The following is a 21835-nucleotide window of genomic DNA, read 5'->3' as shown; positions in this document are numbered from 1 at the left end:
TTTGGGTTAACCTTGGCATGTGGCCGTATATAACACACTTTTGAATCGGAACGTGTTTTGTACAATCAATCTACAATTAGCAATCTTTTTTTTTAAATATTAAAAAGTTTTTGGAACCGACTCCTTTAATTTTATCTACAAAGCAATATTAAGAAAGTGGATGTATTTAAAGCTAAAACACGGATCTTGCTTACTAACGGTTCAAGGCCACATTCACTTTACAATGTTTGTGTTTCCGGATTCACCAAAAAAAGGGTGACTGCTCAACTTGGCCTAATCCTTTCATTTCACACCCTGTCGATTACACACCAGCCAGTTGAGAGTGCTTATAAAATACTGTTCCTTTATATACTTACTGTAGGATCTGATCGGTGTGTAGTACAAATATGTTTTGGAGATGGTGGACAATTTCTAAAACTATTACCAGTGTCAACTTAGTTTATCTTATAGGATTATGTATTGAAAGCAGTAGATGCCAATTTGGTACAGGTAAAGCGTTATGGTTATGGTTATTCAGAAAACTGCTCGAAAAATATGATCGGTTTCAGAGATGTTTGAGACCCTATATTTAGGAGACTACATGTAAGATTGCCATAATCTTTTCTTTATTATAAAATGCATTATTTGATTTAAAAATATTAACTTTTAATCTTCCATCGTTATCCTTAATAGAAGAAACGAGCCAATCAATCATTCCCAGTGGCGTTTCATAGAAAAATTAGCAGGGCAAGTTAAGCCGCCGCCAGAAAAGCATTGAACTTTTTATTAGTTCTTTATTAATTGTACCCCGGCCACTCCAATTCCATTGTCACATAGGCCTACGTTTCTTATCCTATTACCAGGATTGTTCAATGTTTCATTTTAACGTTGAATTCTGGTTGCCATGTATGTCATGAAGGTTCCTCCTTGCGGTTAAAAGTAAAGAAAACCGGAAAATAGCATTGGTTTGACCTTGAGGCTGGAATTCGCAAATTTGGTATTGAGTATTCTGTATACATTTTAGCGTAGCAGTTGAAATGTAATGTAGATTAGTTTTGGACTTAATGGCATGTGACACTGACCATTATTTATATTTTTCCACACCCTCCAAATCATACAGTGTTGGATTCCTGCTCAGAAGGATGGTTCTTGTTCGAAGGCAGTTGCTATTCAGTTGAAAAAAGAGCTAACTGGACAAGAGCTAGAGACAAGTGTCTTGAAAGAGATGCCTACTTGGTTGTAGTCGGAAATCAAAACGAAAATGACTTTCTTGTTACTCTAAAATATTCAGATGCGAAAATGTGGATAGGTTTGTCAGATATGAAGAACGAGGCAGATTATATTTGGGTCACAAATGAAAGCAGTCAGTATAGAAGTGAGTGTTAATGTCACATTTGTATCACTTGTAAATGGGTATCACGGTGAATAGTTGGCATTTCACGAGACACACGGAGGAGGAATCATTGATGGCATTGGTTTTTATTAATTCAAATAATTTTTCTTTTGGATGATCCAAATGGAATAAAACCGTAAGTTTAAAACCGTTACTTTACTTGAGTAAAAACGTACGTTTTACGGTTTTATTCCCTTTGGATGATCCAAAAGAAAAATTATTTGAATACTATACAGAGATCCAGATGAACCTTTTTACTAAGGTTTTTATTAACGTGCGATAAAACATGACTTTGACACAGAGGGTCATGTGGTCATACCCTACACCATCATATGGTTAGCAATTAGAATAGGCATATAGGCCTAACCTCCGACATTATATTAACATACAATAAGGGGACAAATTGGACAGGTTGGCAAGAGCTTGAGATACTGTAGGTTTATAAAATATACATGAAAACAAACCTCTAATTGGCAATGATAAAATGTAATCTGATGTGTTTTGTTTGTCAACAGATTTTGATTCTGGTGAGCCAAGTAATTCTAGAAATGAAAACTGTGTATGGATTAAGCCCGGAGAATCTGGAAAATGGAATGATGTCAGTTGTGATGTTGAAGCGAGCTTTGTATGTGAACGTAAGTGAAGATTATTATTTTTAAACACATTAACAGGTTAACAACTATCGCCGTTTTAGTAAACAAACAATAACGTTGGTTACTAGTAAGTAATAAACTAAACTAAATTTATTGTAGTCTTCGCAAAATATTGATGGATTGAAAATAATACTAATTTAGGAAATATAGCAAATATTTATTTAAAACATGCTTTAAATAGTAATAGTTTCTGACAATTTTATTTTCAACTTTTGCCTGATTTTGTTGTTATTGTCCAGATCATTTCAATTACCGTAGTATTTACTCTACAACTGGTGCCAACAACATTTATTCAGAAACAGTTCAAAAGATAAAAGCAGCATACAATAATTTACAATAACTTAAAACATGTCAAACAAGTTATCATTTTACTCATATTAAGTTGTCGAAAAGCTTTCTATACTCTAGTCTACCGACAGTTTAATAGTTCAATATTCGAGAAATCATCTTTAACAAAATGTTTTCTTTGTTGTTTACTTTGATTGTTTACCATGTTATCTCTTTTGTTTAGTATTGTAGTTTGTTATCGTATTCATGTTTGTTTTGTTATTACTTTTTTTTTGGGTTAACCTTTGCATTTGGCCGTATTGGCCGTCCATAACGCACTTCTGAATCTCAACGAATTTTGTACAATCAATCTTTTTTCAAAGTAGTAAAAGTTTCTGCATTTTATTCATAAAGGCCATCATTAAGAAAGTGGATATAAAACACGGATCTTTCTTACTAACGGTTCAAGGTCAGATTTATTTTACAATGTTTGTGTTTCCGGATTCACAAAAAGAATGTTGGCTTTAGGCCTACCGGAAAACATTTTCCTTGTGGCGGCTCAACTTGGCCTAATCCTTTCATTTCACACCCATGTCTTGCACACCAGCCAGTTGAGAGTTCTTATAAAATACGACTGTTCTATACTTACTGTATGAACGTTGTGGTAGGACCTGAACGTTGTGCGGTACAATTATGTTTTGGAGAAGGTGGACAATTTCTATTAACAGTATCAGCTTAGTTTATCTTATAGTATTATGTATTGAAAGCAGTAGATGCCAATTTGGTACAGGTAAAGCGTTATGGTTATACACAATATTAATGTTTGTGTTTTTTTTATTTAGACCATTAAAAATGTCTCTAAATGTCTATCTAAAATTACGTCAGCAAAATTCAGAATATTGCTAGAAAAATACGATAGTTTCATTGATGTTTGAGACCCTATATTTAGAAAACTATTAAGAAAGTATGATTGTCATAATATTTTTCTTGTTATAAAATGCATACTTTGATTTAAAAATATTAACTTTTAATTTTCCATCGTTATCCTTAATAGAAGAACCGAGCAAATCAATAATTCGCATTTGGCGTTTCATAAAAAAATTAGCAGGGCAAGTTAAGCCGCCGCCAGAAAAACGTTATTCAGCTTGTTCTGCTTTACAACACTTTTTAGATATTTACTGTAGGACCTGACACACATGTGTGGTAAATATTGTTGGAAAATTCTTAACAATTAATGTTATCATTCTGGTTTATCTAATAGGAGGATGTCATGAAAGCACATGCCAAGAAGAAGAAGTTACACAGCCAACAGGTAAAGCATTTTACAACAATTAATGTGGATTTGTAAATTTGTATGAAGACTTAATTCTTATTATTTTATTATACAATTTTAACTTTTCGGTGAACCAATTGTCAAGTAGGCCTACTTACTTGCTACGTTTAGTCTATATTCTCAAATGACCCTGAGATGATCTTCTGTCAGTCGTCATGGCCCGGTGATTTGCGCCATCACTCCCCTGGTGTTCAGCGTTCTGCTTTTGTCCCCTCTTAATATTAACAAAACCAAAGAGATAATAACAAGATTTATTGTAGTAGAATGTATAGACGATTAAGGGAACTAAGGTTGAAATAATAATACTATTTGGGTAGTATAATAAAGTGGAAATCTAACTCTCTTATGATTTTCAAGAAAGCATTTTAAAAACATTTTAGGAAACTCAAGCAAATTAGAGTTGGATTATCTTTTAGCATTGGACTTTTTATTAGTTCTTTATTAATTGTACCCTGGCCACTGCAATTCCATTGTCAAATAGGCCTACGTTTCTTATCCTATTACCAGGATTATTCAATATTTCATTTTAACGTTGCATTCCGGTTGCCATTTATTTTCATGAAGGTTCCTCCTTGCGGTTAACAGGGAAGAAAACCGGACAGTAGTATTGGTTTGACCTTGAAGTTGGAATACACTTATAACCCTTTATGGTTGTGTTTATCAGGTTCTTCCTGGTAGTTAAATACCATACGGGTCGTATTGGAAAATAGGTCTATTGGTAAGGGTTAAAAGTTTCCAAACAAGAATATGGGTCCAGTTTGCTGTACTAGCAAATGTGGTTCACCACACCACAGATTTTAAAATTTTCCAGGAAAGACCAGGGGCGGATTGCTATAAGCGGTCTATAAACGGCCTTAGCGCTTAGCCGGCTATAATTCGTGACGTAGCAAGTAGTCTTTATTATAGACTATTGCTATACCGCGGTCTAAACTGTAAGTGGTCTTTAAAATTAAAGCCTAGTCGAAGGAGTCTTAAAACAGTCTTAAACCTCTGTTTTGTTGTTTTTACGTCTTATTTATCGTGAAAGACAACCAATTAAACGAGTTTTAAGTGTTAAATCAAATACTAACGGTGATTTTATTCTTATATAGGCCTAGAATGGATTTTCTCGCGTAGAAATGTACGTACTGTTATGATTGCGAGTTGAACAAGCGTGACGAACATTACCTTATTTGGTATTCTACGCGCAAAGTACGCCCTCAATGTGTTACTTTACGCGGTCTTAGCTAAGACTGTTTTATAGCAATGGTCTAACAGGGGTGGCTTTACTAAGACCGTCTATCTGATCAAGTCGGCTTTAATCGGGGAGTTAAGACCATCAGTTAAGACTGTTTTATACCAATCCGCCCCTGGTGGTGTAACTTAAAGAGAGAAGAAAAGAATAGAAACACAGAGTCTCCACGAGTACTCTACATCAAAAACATTGCTTCGTGGCATTTTGACTCAGATGATTATAGGTAAATCAATTTTTAATAGCAGGATACTAAACGGTTCCGGCATCCTGAAAAAGATAATCCACTTCACATACAAATGTTACACTGTTGTACACAATAGCTTTTTTGCGGACACCGTCAGTTCCCATTAAATATCAATCATCTACTACTGGGAAGAGGTTTTGTAGCACCATTTTAACATACTCATTACACTGATATGTGGTCGATCGCGCGTGTGTTCTTTCTTTCTTTCTATATATGTTAGTTAGCAGGATTACTCAACACGTAATTGTCCGATTTTCATAAGATTTTAAAGGATTGTTGCATAGCTGTATGAACACGTAGTATGCCTAGGTGGAGGATTGCGCTCTCTAGTTTTATACAACACTATCTTAAAACAACTCAGTGTTGGTATCAAAGAAGTTGGAATGTTTACATTTTGTATTCAGTAATGAGAACTAACGGAACGTGTGCATTAGTTTAGTATTATATCATATTATATATTTATTATATTATATATTATATATAAATCATATTAGGCGGCAGGAAAATCTGCAAGACAATATTAGGTATATATGTATTGACAATGGCGATGATTTTTATTAATATATTCATGCTAAATAATATTACTGTTTCTTTTCACTCCAGTACGACTAGGTCCATATCGTCCGTTGGAATGCCTAGAGAATTTACGCGGAGACGGTAATATTCTTCTATTATAATTATGTATTTAGCTGCCGGTAGTACCATATTACACCTTAAGTGATTACACCCACTACAACTTGCAATAGGCAGCAGCTATTACATAACTGGATTATTATATGAATAGGCCTACATAATAACGAAGTATTAACGTCACTTAAATAAACACATTATTCTAACTATTATTGTCGACCCTCATACACGCATTATATGTTTACTATTCTTGCCATGGCATTGTCGTATATAAACTAGCCACCACATAAAACTAACCGAGCGAGAACAATTGTCAAAATGGACATGAGATAACTAATTGGTTATGCAGAAATACAGATTAAAACACAACATTATTAATATTACAGATGTTGGGATATGCGAGAGATCAGAAGTCCGATCACGATTATGTGAAAATGGTGGCAAGTGTCTCAGCGGTGGATGTATGTGTTCGATTGATTACTGTGGCGCCTTTTGTGACAAAGGTATACAAACGGTATAATCTTCCCAACTCAAGGAAGTAAGCGCAACGCAAGTAATTTGACCAATTATGCCTACACATTGGACGAATCATTTGAATTGCGTTTCGTTGCATTTACTTCCTTGCGTGTTCCGTCCTATAGAGAAACAATTAAGCTGGCTGGGATTCCACTACCACGGAAAGTAACTCAAAAAGCTTAACAAACTTACGCAATCAACGCGAGCAATTCACTGTGATATAGTATTATATTTGTATAGCATGATGTAAAAACTTAAAGAGTACTTCATTGTGTCGATCGAGAATAGTTGTATAGTTATTTTTTTAATATTTAAAATAAAATCTAACTAAAAAATATAAACGTTAATACACCAGATTATATCGCAGCGCAGTGTATCTAGATTTCTCCAGTGTAATTGGAATAGTTGGTACTACATCACCACATGTGATACATAGTATCATATTTTTGATGATGAAACGGTAAATTAATTTTTAAAAAGTCAACCGGTAGCATGTTGGGATATGTTTTTGGTTGATTTTAACTAGTAATTCTGTCTTTTTATAAGCTAAATAATTGTATGTTGTTATATTTTTTTGTGCTAAAGTCAATGATTATTTAACTACAAAATGGCCTAATAGAAAAAGTATCATATTGTAATCTAACTTTTACCCTAACCTTATACATGATACGCCAAATGATTGCCAAATATTTATTCCTATACATACCCGGGTAGGTCATGTCTAAAAAATGACAGTGTTAATGCCAATGATATTGTTTTGGCCAAATAATGACTATTATTGTTCTTTTTTTTATTCTAAAGTACGACCACCTTGTGAATTAGAATGCCAAAACCAAGGAAGATGTGAAATATTTCCAGAATCATTGAACCTGTATTATTGTAAATGTTCAAACAGTGTATTTTACAGTGGTGATTTATGTGAAAGTATGTATGTTTAACTAATAATGTTAATTAAGAAATAAAGAAATAAGACAGGATAAAGTAGCTCTATCTACACTATCAAACTTTATGTGACAAAAAATGTCATGTGCCCATATATGGACATGATGATATCATATCACTACCATATTTGGGAATATCACTACCATATTTAGGAATATCACTACCATATTTAGGAACATCACACTTTTTTGTCAAACTAATTTAATAGTGTACACAGACATATAAATAAAATAAAATTGAATCCAATGTAGATTGATATTTTGGAAGATTAACATGGACATTAAATCATTATATTTTTAATTGTTTTAATTCAAGTATAAATAACATTTCCTTTTCAACAGTTGTTGCATCATGTACTACAATCGGTTGTGAACATAAAGGTGTTTGTAATCAAGAAGGCAAGTGCGATTGTCCCGAAGGCCGTAACGGAGCATTCTGTGAACAAGGTATGACAGAATCTTAATTTACACAAATCTAAGCTTCGATTTGATGATTGTTGCGTGTCGCTTTTTGCGTGCAAGTGTTCAGTGTACACAGGCCTTAACAATTGAATTGATTAATATAATTTTGTTATTATATATATATATATTATGTCCACATGCAGAATCACATAAGTAGACTGTGACTTGTGACTCGCCGAGTTATCAAACTAGTTTTCTCAATCAAGCAAAGTATATTGCCTAACTTCTGCAAAGTATTTGTCTGAAATTTGCCAACTGTTTTGTTTCCAAATTCGTAATTTATCTAGTTTGCAAACTAAAGTTTGATAATGTAAAAAGGCTTAAGCTCTGTCTTCACTATCAAACTTGTTTGACAAAAAAAAAGTGTGATGTGCCCGAATATGCTAGAGATATGACAGCATCATGCCCGTTATTATGGGCACATCACATTGTTTTGTCACATACAGTTTGACAGTGTAGACAGAACTTTACAGTTACATCCTTAACATATTGGAGTTAAAATTACATAGAATAAACATGACATCCATTGAAATTATATCGGAGTTAACTGATCACACTAGCACTTACGTCGGACGTAACTCGGATATGATACGGATCCGCTTAATCGTGCGCAGAACTCTAGTGCTGCTATTGTAAACATATTTGATATTTGCATGTGCTACTGTCATGGTGCTATGTAGTAGACGCTCTCACTTCCGAGGTAACGATGTGATAGGTTTTATATAATATATAGGGAATAATTTAAAGGGAAGCAAGGTTGTAATGTGGACATTCATCAGTTATATCTTATTAGCGGACAAATAACAACATGACAATATATTTTTGTTATCTTATCTATATTACTATTTAGTAATTAAAACCATGTGCCTAAATGCACTTAAATGAACTGGCTTAACATGAATGTTTGATTAATTTTACAGATAATATATGTACCACAGATCCTTGTGAAAATGGTGGCATCTGTTTCCAGACTATTAATAGGTTTTCCGATATTCAAACTGTAACAAATAACTTTTACTGCGCATGTCCCCCGGGTTTCAGAGGTCCCACATGTACAGGAGTAATCGGTATGTTTTTTTTATATTATCATTTAAAGGACTACATTACCAACAACCATATTTTAACATCGTGAAAGATATGTACATTTTATTTCAGAACAAATTTACGATATCGCCGCGTGCGCTCGCTGTACAGCCGTCGCCGTAAATTTATGTGACGTCGAGTGTGCTTAGCAAAATCTACATCATGAGTTTTCACTGTTGTTAACATACAAGAGACCGTTACCCGTCATTTCAATTGCTAATTTTACCTGCATTAGGCTTACATTTGCCAAAATATTTAGTATTTTACCTTGAAGAAACACTTCAATATCCAGATACACAAAAGAAACAATAAAAAAACAACTCAGTATTTGTATCTTTTACGATTTATTTAAACATTTTCAAAATAAGGTTCTTTGTAAAGTAAATTTATTATCTATTTAATACTGACTCTGAAGTCTAAACTATCAAACAACAACTTTGAAAATACTGCGAAGATACGATGGCGACCAAAGTAGACTCGAATATGACTATCGGAATCGCGTATAATGTCGGCACAGGTATGTTATGAATTGATTGCAATGACTTAAGTATATTAGAACTTCAGTATAATATGACTCGGGTACAGTAAGACTCAGGTGTATGACTTAGGTACAATATTACTCGGATATAATATAACTCGGATACAATATTAATCGGACTCGGGTACTGTATGACTCGGGTACTGTATGACTCGGTTGTATAACTTAGGTACAACATTACTCGGGTACTGATGTGACTCGAGTACTGTGTGACTTCTGTACAATATTACTCGGGTACTGTATGACTTCGGTACAATATTACTTTGGTACAGTATTAATTGGTACAATATGACTCAGGTACGACTTCGGAACAAAATGACTCGGGTATAGTATGACTTGGTATAATACGACTCGGGTACAACTTCGGTACAAAAATTACTCGGGTACGGTATAAATTAGTACAATACAAATCAGGTACGACTTCGGTACAATTATGACTTGTTTAAAATGTTGATTAAATTATTGCTTCTGTAATTATTATTCCAATTGTTGTTATAGTTGGATGTGGTCGTAATGAGTTCGCCTGTAAGAGTGGCGAGTGTATCTCACTTAGCAAGATGTGTGACAATGTGCCGTATGACTGTGCAGATAACTCAGATGAACCAGACGAATGTCAAAGTAAGAAAAACAAATGTGTTCTTTTATTAAATGTTCTATTACCAATAGTACCTGTTTCAGAAATCCTGGATCTGCCACTGAAACCTAGATGCTATAAATGTAAATATTTGTTTCTTTAATAGAAAGAGAATGTGAAGATTTAAGTCAACTTCTAGACACGATGACAGCAAGATGTGGTGATGTTAAAGAATACAACGTCTTAACCTTTGAAGGCTCAAACTCGCCACACATATTTCGTTTCAATGCCAGAAGATACTATTTTCCAGAGGGTCTCAATATAATAGCAAAGGTATAGATTTCAATTGTTTCAATTATATTTTTGGAAACATTGTTTTTTACATTAAAAACACTTTTCATATCTGTAAATTATACCCGTTCCACACGCACAGAACATCGAAAATCTCCGAGATAAACCCGAGTCTCACAACGCTCTTTTCAGACGACAGCTAAAGAAATGTCTGCAAAACAGATTGCATCACTTCTAGTAGTAAAGGCCAACCTAATGATTGGATTATTGTTTTAATGTGTTTATGTTTTTTGTATAGTACATTTTGAATAATGGTATTTTAAATATTGGAATTTTTTCAATAGATAGACTCTAGTTTTTATTATGTAATGCTCATTTGTCTTTGAACAAATACAGATAAACTGAAAATAATGAAATAGAATGGACAAAAAAAAAAGATAAAACTCTCTGAGATAATTAAAACGTTTGTTGAATTTTAAATTCCTACTTCTATTTAGTTAATGTAAACTAGTTTTTTTTAGTCAATATAAATATAAAAAAACAGTAAAATATGTATTTTGATTTCACAAGATTGAAGTTGATATTTCTTCATATGTTGGGAATAAGATAAGAGAAGACGGAACACTGTTTGTAGCCTTATTGCCATCTGGGCCGAACGTCATTGAAATACCGGTTATTCATTTCAGGGTAAGATAATTATTACGTAATTGTAAAAAGTATTCCGTCCCCGTTCCACAAACTGCATTTTAAATACTACTGTCCTGAAGCGACAACTTCCTATTCCTAGCTATGTTTTTATCACGTGACAGTTTGTTTAAGTAGTAGAGGTTTTTAATTTTACAAAAAAAAAAAAATTAAATAGGTTATACTATGGAGGAAAATTTGTTTTTTCCTTCATGGTTATACCCTATTTATTCTCAGAAAACACATTACATTATAATGGATTAGGTATGGATGGTTTTTCTCTTCCACATTTTATTTAGATTCGATATATATCGTAACGATAATGCTAGAAATTGAGGGGGAAAATCTAAGTTTTTTACACATTTTGTTTTACCGTTTTCACTTCATTACCTCTATCATAATCAATATATTTATATAAATACTTGTTTAAATATACCGTAAAGATCTTCAAACTTAGTTTTATCCAAATGAAAATTAAAAATAAATTCTATCTTTTTACATGTATTGCTTATAGGCTAGTGATAAGTAATGCATACAGTGTGTGTTTCTGTGTTTTATACATTTAAACATTATATCAGGTATATCTGGAAGACGACAAGAAAGAAACGGTCTTCGAAAAATTACTGTCGGACATCCACAGTTTTGATCGATATGGAGTACAAGATATCTGGTTTTCATTTCTTCCCGATGGCGGTACTAAGCACATAATACTTCCACCGTTTAGCTTAACCCTGACAGCAAGGTCGTTTATAGCGGACTGTAATGACATTGAACGTACATGCCTTGACAGATACGCAGAATGGGTGCAAGTCAGTGAGGAGTTAAGAGAATACGGTTGTGGAGTGACTTCAATAAACACTGCTGTTGAACCGTTGTATGAGCAATGTATCGGTATGTACAGCCAGAAGTTACATTTCAGTAACTAGTATCTTTGGTAACACCGTTGATACATTGTGTAAAACCAGTATTGATACGGCACTATCCTTTCTCTGTATTATTACAGTAGAACCACTCAATTTGGTCACCCCTATTAAGGGGAAACTGCAAAACTAGGGGCAATATGTAACAGTACGGCTAACTACTACAAAAGGGGCACTCCTATAAACATGACGACGACAATAATTGATTCAACCTCAAATAAAAGACAAATATTTTTTCCCATCACGAAAATGAAAATGTATATTCATGGTTTTTATGGATATAAAATGGATCTTCATAATAACTATATACTGGTCTCTGGTTTTGTCCAATGCTTGAACGTTTCGTGGTGATGAGCCAATATATAGGCCTACAAACAAAATAAATTATCAAATTTGGCCTTTAAGTAGTCATTGACATTCGTTTCTTCCTAAATTGTTATTGTAAGTGTAAGGGGAATATCCCTGTTTCCACCAATATCACCACATTTTCTATTTGCGGAATATGTGACCAATCAGTACGTAGGATTCAGATTTTGATTTTATGTGTTTTTCTGAAGGAAAAACAACTGAACTGAATTGAGTAAAGGTATTATCGTGTTATTTACTACATAACTTTTATTTTATTATATTAGTTGCACCAATTATTACGTCAATCAGTAGTTCCATGATTATCAATATCGAAGAAGAAAGCATCATATTGTATTGTGTAGCGTCTGGAGTTCCAGCAGCAACTGTCCAATGGGAAACAGTTAATGATGCAGGTGCCTACGTACCTGTTACAGCGCCATCTACCACTCAGTCAGTTTACGAAATAACGGATATTTCAGCAACAACGTAAGTGTTACCAGCGAAATAATTATGCGGTTTAATCCATCCCAAAACATACATTTTACATTATTTAAATTTAAGTTTTTGCTATACAATTTTGTCCACAAGTAATATTGTTGTTACCGTAACATTTTTTATCTTGATTTTTATTTATTCTAGATATTCTTGCCTTGTTAAAAATTTAGCAAATAAAATACGCAGTGAAAATGTAGATATTTCGATAGAAGGTAAGTAAAATTAGACTGAAGTGTTTTCATGCCTTTATTGAACCAGAACAGTTTGTTGTTTGCTCAATTCATTACGCCACAAGGTATACGTGAACGTTGGCGTCGTCGTTCACTAAAAGTGTTTGTGACGACCGTAAACCTAATAATGTTTTATTTGTTATGTTTGTAAAACATGATCCAAAGTCGTCACTCAGACCAGCAAACCGACGAAGTTCGACCCGACGACGACAACAACCACTGTGAAACAAATCCAAAACGCATGCACATAGTAAAATATCACGGGGTCATAGGTTATAAGCCAAAAGCTCTCTAAAGTAATAATAGAGACGAACTATCAATATTCGCATGTAAAACACCGCCATCAGCACATTTTAAATCAGTTTTATTCAAGTGTACGTCATAATACAATTACCTCATTCATTATTCCCTTTTTTCAGATGGTTCCTGCACTGATCGTTATGCAACAACTCAACGTTTTTCACAATCATTGCCAGAATGTTACAATACGACTATTGCCAATATCATGCCAACGCCCCAACCAAATGAACTTGGAGATCTCCCTAAATTATACATTGACACTTTTGTTCAAGGCTCCGTTTTGTATAGTATATCATTTTCATCTAACATTTTCATTTGGAAGGCCTTTGAATTTTCAGAGGGTTCCGCAGAAGGAAGTGATTCTGATTACGTAATGATCTCCTTAGAAATGACCATATTGAGTAAAAATACAGGCTTTGCCATTTATGCAGAAACGTTTGGAAGTATAGTAATTACTCCTGAAGCAGAATCTTTTCTAATTGAATTGACATTTGATCAACCAATCAAAATCAACAGCACATCTACGTATGAGATCAAGTTGACTAGTCGTTCTGATACATACGTTAATCTGTTAAATGAAGCAATCTCAGTGAATGGTGTTACTTGTGAAAAAAGCTCACCCGAATGTTTGCAATTCTTGAGTGACTGGAACGAACTTGTGTTAGACCAGGTTAGTGCTGGTTGCAATCAGACAGACGTCAAATTTATAGCATTCACACTTTGCATTGGAGAGTTCTTTGAAGGTATGTAGACAAATGAATTTTCTTAAAAAAGTAATGCCTTTCTTGTATTTGCAATTTTTTATGTTAATAAACGTTACTTAATGTTTTAAAAAACAAACAGAAAAGTATGAATATGTTAACTTTTAAAAAACCCTTTGGTATAACATTTCTTGTGGAATGAAAGTACAAGAGCATCCATTTAAGACAGAAATCTGTTCTATTTTTAGAAAAAGGCTTAAACTTTATATTCGCAGGAAATTCGCATTGAAGTCCCTGATTTACCCTAGCTTAAGTAGGTTTTTGTGCAGTGACATTTATTTACCTTAATCTAAAGATTTGGCCTGTGCGCATGCGTATTTATATTTCCTTCTACTATTTGTAATTCAAAACAATACGTAAATAACAAGGGCTCAGTAATGTTCGCTTAGTGGAAAACTGTTTAATCAATATAGTTGATATTAAGTTGGTATTTAGTTTCATTCAATTTTATTTTAGATCCTGAACTCGTTCGTCACCCAGAATCGCAGGTTGCTAATGTTGGAAAAACAGCTACATTGGAATGCAATATAGAAAACGTAGAGTTTTACGAATGGTTTAAAAATGGCGACCGTATCCCCAGTGGTGCTAATAGTCCTGCTTACAACGTACAACTAAAACAAGGCCAGAATCAGGGTGATTACGTCTGTTTTGGATATAGATCTCAGGATAGGAAAGAAGCAAAATCAAACCTTGCAACCGTGCTCATCACAGGTAAGTCTAGTGCTATGCAATGCTTCTAAACAACTACGTTTTCTGTATACCGTAGGCCTAATCAAATAGAAAAAGGGAGACTAGTAAACATGATCATTAAAAGTAGGCCTAGGCCCACTTGTAAATCCATTTCCACTTACTATTTTCACACTGCTATCTCTTTTTACTCTTTCCCGCTCCGGTGCATTTCATAAATTTAATATCGTTTCAACGGTAATTATTTAGCTCATATGTGCCCATTGTTTTACGAAAATGAGGATCGTGATTGACCGCACAACAATTCCGAACTGCGTGTAAATCACGTGCAAATCACGTGCATATTTGATGAGACTACTTCTTATTTAACATTCCATTACTCGTTTGTATTAGTATCTTCTATATGGTTGATCTTGACATGTTTCTATCTTTCGTACATTTTCATTAGAGTTGTCAACTTTTAGAGCACTCGCTAGATTCAACATTTCTTTCGGAGATGACTTTACAAACAATGTTACATTCAAACGATTTGCAAATGTGTTGGAAGCTGATGTAAGTTTTACTACGATTGTAAAAAAAAATAATTATTACTTACAACTTTATAAAAACATCGTGTAATCCTTCGTTTAAAAAAAAAAAAAAATTACGTAATGACTTCCTGATTCTGTTAACAGTTTATTTATTTTATTGACAATAGTAAAAGGCAATTATTTTTGTATTAATACAAATATAAAATAGGAACTACATTACAACTAAGATATATATTTTTAAGATATTCAATTTCATTTGTGGTGATGGAGGGCAAACTATGTTTTGGCTTAATTCGATTTATCTTACAATAGTAATACAAGATATGTATGCATTAACATGAACGTAAAACACGAATAAATGTATTTCAGTTGTCTGCAAGTCTGCCTCAATCATTTGAATTCTTCGTCACGAGTCTTAAAAACGGAAGTGTTATTGCAGAAATGGAGTTATACTTCCACAAAACACAAAATGCGACCACATACAGTTCCATGATAAGCGATGCTCTTTCTACATTGGAAGGGTATGATACGGACCCTGAATCTATTGTTGTTACAAGTATATGTAAGTACTTAAATGTATACAAATAAGCTACCGACAGATTTTTACTGCCAACATTAGATCAATTAGTCAAACTTAAACTAAACATAGATCATATTTCATCAAGGACATACCGAAGTCAACCTTTCTTAACCTGGTGTGATTTTTTTCTGGACGTATGAAATGGATAGCATGAATAATACATAAAATAGCCGACCTTTTCCCTAAATATAACTGGTCCTAACACTCTAAATATTCTTTCTCCACAAAAAAAAATACCATTCGAACACAGGGTCATATCATGAGCCGCTTGCAGATACCCTTTGGTTGGCCCTACAACTCAGTTGGTCTAAGTCTCATTCTGTATGTATATAGCGCCCTCTATAATGTCCTTCCTATATTAATTAATTAATTATTCATATTAATTTCTACTTCAGACGTCCAGAATAATAAAAATAATCATCCGGGTTGTCATATATAATTACAGTAAACAATAATATTTCTAAATATGTTTCCTTACAAAGCATCGTGTCCCGGAGAAGACATTACAGTTGAAGGCACTTTGTACAGTTTTCCAGATGTCCAACTTGGTGCAACCGCAGAATCAATACAATACTGCCCTCTATATTATACAGATCAGGGTAAATCTTTTAAAATAATTAGTAAATATTCTTTTTACAAAAATATATTTTTGAAAATCTCTAAACTTTTACAGCAGCTAGTACTGCAGCTAGTACTGCAGCTAGTACTGCAGCTAGTACGGCAACATCAACGTTTTTTTAAAAAAATATATACATTTTTTTTGTAATAAAGGAAAAACTGTTTCACTTGCGACACGATACTGTGGAGGAGATTTCGAATCAGGAGCTGTATGGGGATCCATCACTATCACAGACTGTAACATTGGAACGACTTCAAGACAAATACAATGGATAGATAGGGTAACTGTAATTTACTAACTTCAATATGTCCTAACTTTAGTAAAAAAAACCTTTATCTATAAGAACCTTTATCTATTATGGCACCGCTATTAGACTTTTAAAAGTTAAAAGATGAATGTACTTCACTGATTTTGCAGGTGGAAGTTACAGAAGAAAACTGTAGAGAAGTTGCCAAGGCTCTTGCAAAAGCCACCAGTAATACGGAAGATCTTGATATGAAGGCGGTTGAATTAGTCGCAAACATTTTAGAAGACATTGTTGGTCTCGAGATACCTGATAAAACGGTAATTTGATGTTCTATACAAAACATGAACTGAATGCAATGCTATTATTTTCAAGTAAGAGTTAAGTGCTAATTATAAAACAGTGAAACAGACATCTTGAGCACCACTTTCTTGAAAGCAGAATCAAAAAATAAATACACATTAACAATCGTATCTAGGGCATTTGCAATGTATAAGACCAAAACAGTTAGTTTTCGAATAGAGAGATCTAGATAATAAGAATTAAGATTTGAGCACAATCTACACATTATCTTCATTATTACTTAAAGATAACCTTAAATGTGGTTGAAGTTGTCGATAATATCATCGAATCTGGTATACTTGACTCATCAATGAGGGAGACGGCATCGTCATTCGTGACGTCATTAGAAAGACAACTTGCAACAATGGTAGCAGCAGGTATGAACTTCAGCAGCGTACAGCCAAATGTTGGTGTTATGACTTTAGTAGTGAGTTCAAAATCTCTAATAAACGGGCTAGCTTATGTGACTGTCTCAGATGGTGACTCGCTCAATGAAGCCTTCCAATCAGACGATGTAAAGACGTATTACAAGAAGACATTTCCTTTTGAAATGGTAGGAGCGTCAATCGCACTTCCACCTGAGATCATCTCACTCAACCAGGCTCAAACAGGAGAAGATGAAATCAGAGTATATTTTACCGTGTACCAGAATAGTATGTTGTTCATTTCAAACAATGTCGGTAACGCATCCGAAGGAGGTTTTACTCGCAAAGTCGGGAGTCATATTATTTCAGCTTCAATTGAGGCAGTCAAGATTGATGGACTGATAACACCTATAAAAGCTGCCTTTCTACCTGGCTTTGTAAGTATTGTGTACAAATACATAACCATTGTTCAAAAACAATACTGTACTATTAGCTAACTTTCATTGCATTTTAGCGGACACAGGTGATGAAAAAGTTGTTGTTCTTGTTAGTGTAAATAACGTTTAAGCTAATCATACAGAGAGAGCATACGTATCCTTACGTAGGTTTCCAAACTGCCTATATTACTTTATAATTGAGGAAGATGGTCTTTTTAATCTAACATTACATTCAAAGGGAAAGTTTTATTATATATCCCGTTCAATGTGTTTAGAGTTACCTATCTTTAGAAAGTTTAAGGCATATATCCTTAGTTCTTCTTTTGTCATTTGTTAATCACACGGCAACATAATATTACATTTCTACCCATAATACAGTAACATTGTTTCAGAGAATCATCCAAATTAAAAAAACAAAGCGTTCTTTCTTACAATTTCTTTTGGCAGAAAACTACAAACAATACAAAATGTGTTTTCTGGGATTTCTCACTTGATGATGGAGTAGGTGATTGGTCAAGCGAAGGATGTGAGCTAGATGGAACAACTGACGGTCGTGCTGTATGCCGGTGTGATCATCTTACGAACTTTGCTATTATTGTTGTAAGTCATTATTATTGTTTATTGACCTTGTCGATCGAAAGAGTCGATATTGTGTGTTTAATCTTTAGGGCCTAAACGAAATCTTTCTAACTAAAGATTTAGAATTAGAATAGTGGGACACAAGAAAAATACTAAAATCTTTATCATGATTTTAGCACATTGGATAACTCAGTAATCAGAATCGTGCAATAGTGGTATGGATAACATTAATCATTATTGTCGAGCGGTTAAGGCAGGGGCTCAGTTTACCGTAATGTACCTAACCAATCAACAATATCGGCATGGGTTCAAGCAACAAGCTTCTAGTTCTGGTGGTGGAACACGTTTTCTCGGATAAGGTAGCGCAGTATATACACAGTTTGTCTTTGTGTACTTTGAAGAATCTAGTTAATTTTTCAAGACGAGTAGGGTTACGCCGGTGAACCGGTTCACAATTAGCCTATGTTCAAATGGAGTACCTATCTGATAAGACGGTGATTAATTTACTATTGGCAATCCTTTATCACATGTGCCTAAATTTATAAAATAAAATATAATAACAATAATGCTTATTCATTCTTACAGGATTATTACGAACCTAAAGATTCTGCGTTCCACGATGCCTTAACTATCATCAGTTTAATCGGATGCATCATTTCTATTTTATGTTTAACAGTCACCATTGCTACATACCTTTACTTTAAGTAAGTTGGAGTAATTTTTCATTTGTGAAAAACATTAGTTTGTTTCGTGAGCAAATAATATAAAACAAAGATTGAAACATTCGTATAGTTATGAGATAATTGTACAATATGCCACGGTACATATGTTAATGATATTATTATGGTTTTATTGTAGAAAATTTCGAAGTAAACGTCCTCAGAAGATCCTCATCAACCTGTCACTATCTTTACTACTCCTTTACCTCGTGTTTGCAATTGGCATCGAGCAGACAGGTTCTAGAAATGGATGCATCGCTGTAGCAGCGCTGATTCATTTCTTTGGACTGGCTTCTTTTTTCTGGATGTCAATCGAAGCTGTGAACATGTATCTTATGTTCGTCAAAGTCTTCTACGATAATATTGAACACTTTATGCTGAAAGTGTGTGTAGCAGGCTATGGTAAATATTGTTTTTTTTTTCTTTATTATATAACATACAACATTGAAGAAAACATTCTGAACTGATTTTTTAGTAAATTATTGCACCACAGTGCAGTCTATTACTTTTTGTAAACAAATTAGTTTGTTTTACTCAATTTTGGTTGTTAATTTAAAACTAACATTGTTGTTGTTTTTAGGGTTTCCTCTGCTGATTGTTGCAATTTGTTTATTCGTTGATGTTGATCACTATACGAACGAACATTAGTAAGTATCATATAATTATAATAATGCATATAATAATTAAATAATAATATTATAATAACACATGGGGAATACCAGCACGTAATCATTTACAATTAATTGTTTAATTGTGACCCGATCTGGCAAAACCCTACTTTTGTCGGAAATATTCATTTTGTATTTTTTTATATATTTGGATTATTTGAATCAATTATTGATTATATCAACGAGAGTATTTTACATGTCCAAGTAAACGCGTAGATTGTTGGTTATTCATCAAATAGTCGATGGAAGCCAATCTTAGCTAACTATGAAACTCAATAATCGACAAAATGCCTGAAAATACGTCATAAGAGTTTTTTTATGGTAAATTCCGCCCTTAACTGTAAGCATGTCTATATTGCGCTATCAATATTGTGGAAACCTGAACCGCATAATTCTTCAATTGACATAGTAATTTTCCTCCACCAACAATAGCACCAACATTGTATTGAGTATAGACGCTATCATTAATTATTTATTATTTCAGCTGTTTCATTCCTTCGGGAAATATCCGCAACTATGGCTTCATTCTTATCATCGGCATACTACTTCTGTTTAATGTCGTAGTATTCATTCTAGTAATGCGTACATTGACATGCGGACGTAAGGTTGTCAAAACAGTTGATCAAACGAAGAGAGAGATAGTTATCAAACGTCTGCAGAACGCTATCGCGATTTCTACACTTCTAGGCATAACATGGGTTTTCGGATTCCTCGCAATCGATGCAGATTCGACCTCTCGCGACGCGTTTCAGTTGTTATTCTGTGTCTTTAACTCTCTGCAAGGCCTCTTTATTTTTCTGTTGTTCTGTGTACGACAGAAGGATATCCGTGACGCGTGGAAGACATGTTGCAAAGAAAGTGACAGAGCTAAGAGAGTTAAATATGCTACTGATACCAGAAAGGGTAAAGTGAAAAAGGATCAGAGTATTCCATTGACAGAAGATTCTACTCGTGCTACAAACACTGTTAGTGCAATCAACGAGAATGTGTAAAACGATATAGACAGTTTTTGAATGATAATTGTAGGCCTACATTTCTGCCATAACTGTACCTTTATGAGCCTAGGCGTGATATGTGTCTATAAATCTACTACTTACTAGTTAAACGTTACATATATTCTCGTGTTGATTTATAGTATATGTCTGTAATGCCTCTCTAGATACAGTTAAAGCCTAAAGCCTCTCTGGGAGTTAAATCAGAGATTGACTAAAACTACTTGTTTAATTTAGATATAATGTTTAGGCGGTAATTTTCATACGCATCCAACAGCGAGTGACTCGGCAACAGGATGGATAAACTATTTAATACTTTATAAACTAAGTCTTATTTGAGGTTAAGGAGTGGAGTTTTGAGTTACAACCCTGGCACTAGGTCAGGATTGAACCCCGGACCTTAGGATTGGAAGGCAAGTACGTTTACCACCAAGCTACAGCTCCACTTTGATGTGCCCAGTTTGTATACATGTATCATACAACTGCCGTTCATTCACATTTCATCACTAACACTGGATGTTATAGTAATATTTAATATGGCCGTGTTTCCGCAGCCAAAAATTAACCGATAATTAACCGATACAAATTAACCGATAAACTGCCTGTGCAAACGGGGTTTAACCGATTCCACTCGAGAAAAATTAACCGATAATCATCTCATTCACATTGGATAATTATCGGATAAATGCGATATTTTAACCTTTGACATGGAGGACAAATTTTTTGCGTTGTGATTGGGCATCTGTTTGTTTTGGTAATAACTGATCATGTGCACTTTATTAGTTAACAAATGTACCGTTAATTTTGTTTTAGCTGCGGAAACACACCCTATGTGTAATGGTTGAAATCAATATATGTTTGTTGTACGTATTAATCTGCCGACAAAACTCCTGTCTTAAATAAATCGATTAATGTTTCTTTTTAAAATAAAACATGTTGTCATGAAAGCTATTGCATGTTTTACATTATTTGGACAATTGTTCATTTTTTTATATCATTTTAGATAGATTTGTGCATTTTTGATTACTACTGTATACCGTAACTAATATTAATGCTAAAATACCATATATAATCGTTTAGTTTTATACCCGTTTGTTTATTTACAGGATCACAGTATAAATAATGACTACATTTTCCATTTTATTATTAATATTAATTTACTTTGTCTGTGCTATTAATATCATTATTAACATTATT

At 33.8% G+C, this 21835-nt stretch overlaps 1 protein-coding gene across 1 annotated transcript; it reads left to right on the top strand.

Annotated features, from left to right (window-relative positions):
* Positions 1 to 1120: 1120 nt before the first annotated feature.
* LOC144856408 (uncharacterized) lies at positions 1121 to 21818 on the top strand. Its single transcript, XM_078714410.1, has 27 exons — positions 1121 to 1354; positions 1888 to 2007; positions 3554 to 3604; positions 5707 to 5760; positions 6120 to 6236; positions 7051 to 7173; positions 7533 to 7637; positions 8573 to 8719; positions 9772 to 9891; positions 10014 to 10180; positions 10709 to 10825; positions 11401 to 11713; positions 12375 to 12576; positions 12730 to 12797; positions 13235 to 13858; positions 14333 to 14587; positions 15012 to 15115; positions 15463 to 15655; positions 16156 to 16272; positions 16445 to 16572; positions 16710 to 16856; positions 17126 to 17680; positions 18128 to 18280; positions 18845 to 18963; positions 19118 to 19380; positions 19559 to 19625; positions 20131 to 21818. The coding sequence occupies exons 1-27, from the start codon at positions 1279 to 1281 to the stop codon at positions 20636 to 20638; spliced, it is 5013 nt and encodes a 1670-aa protein (XP_078570536.1). The 5' UTR covers positions 1121 to 1278; the 3' UTR covers positions 20639 to 21818.
* Positions 21819 to 21835: the final 17 nt, after the last annotated feature.

This window comes from Antedon bifida, chromosome 11 (assembly GCF_963402885.1).
Source record: "Antedon bifida chromosome 11, ecAntBifi1.1, whole genome shotgun sequence".
Classification (NCBI taxonomy): domain Eukaryota; kingdom Metazoa; phylum Echinodermata; class Crinoidea; order Comatulida; family Antedonidae; genus Antedon; species Antedon bifida.
This window is presented reverse-complemented; position numbering and strand designations above follow the sequence as displayed.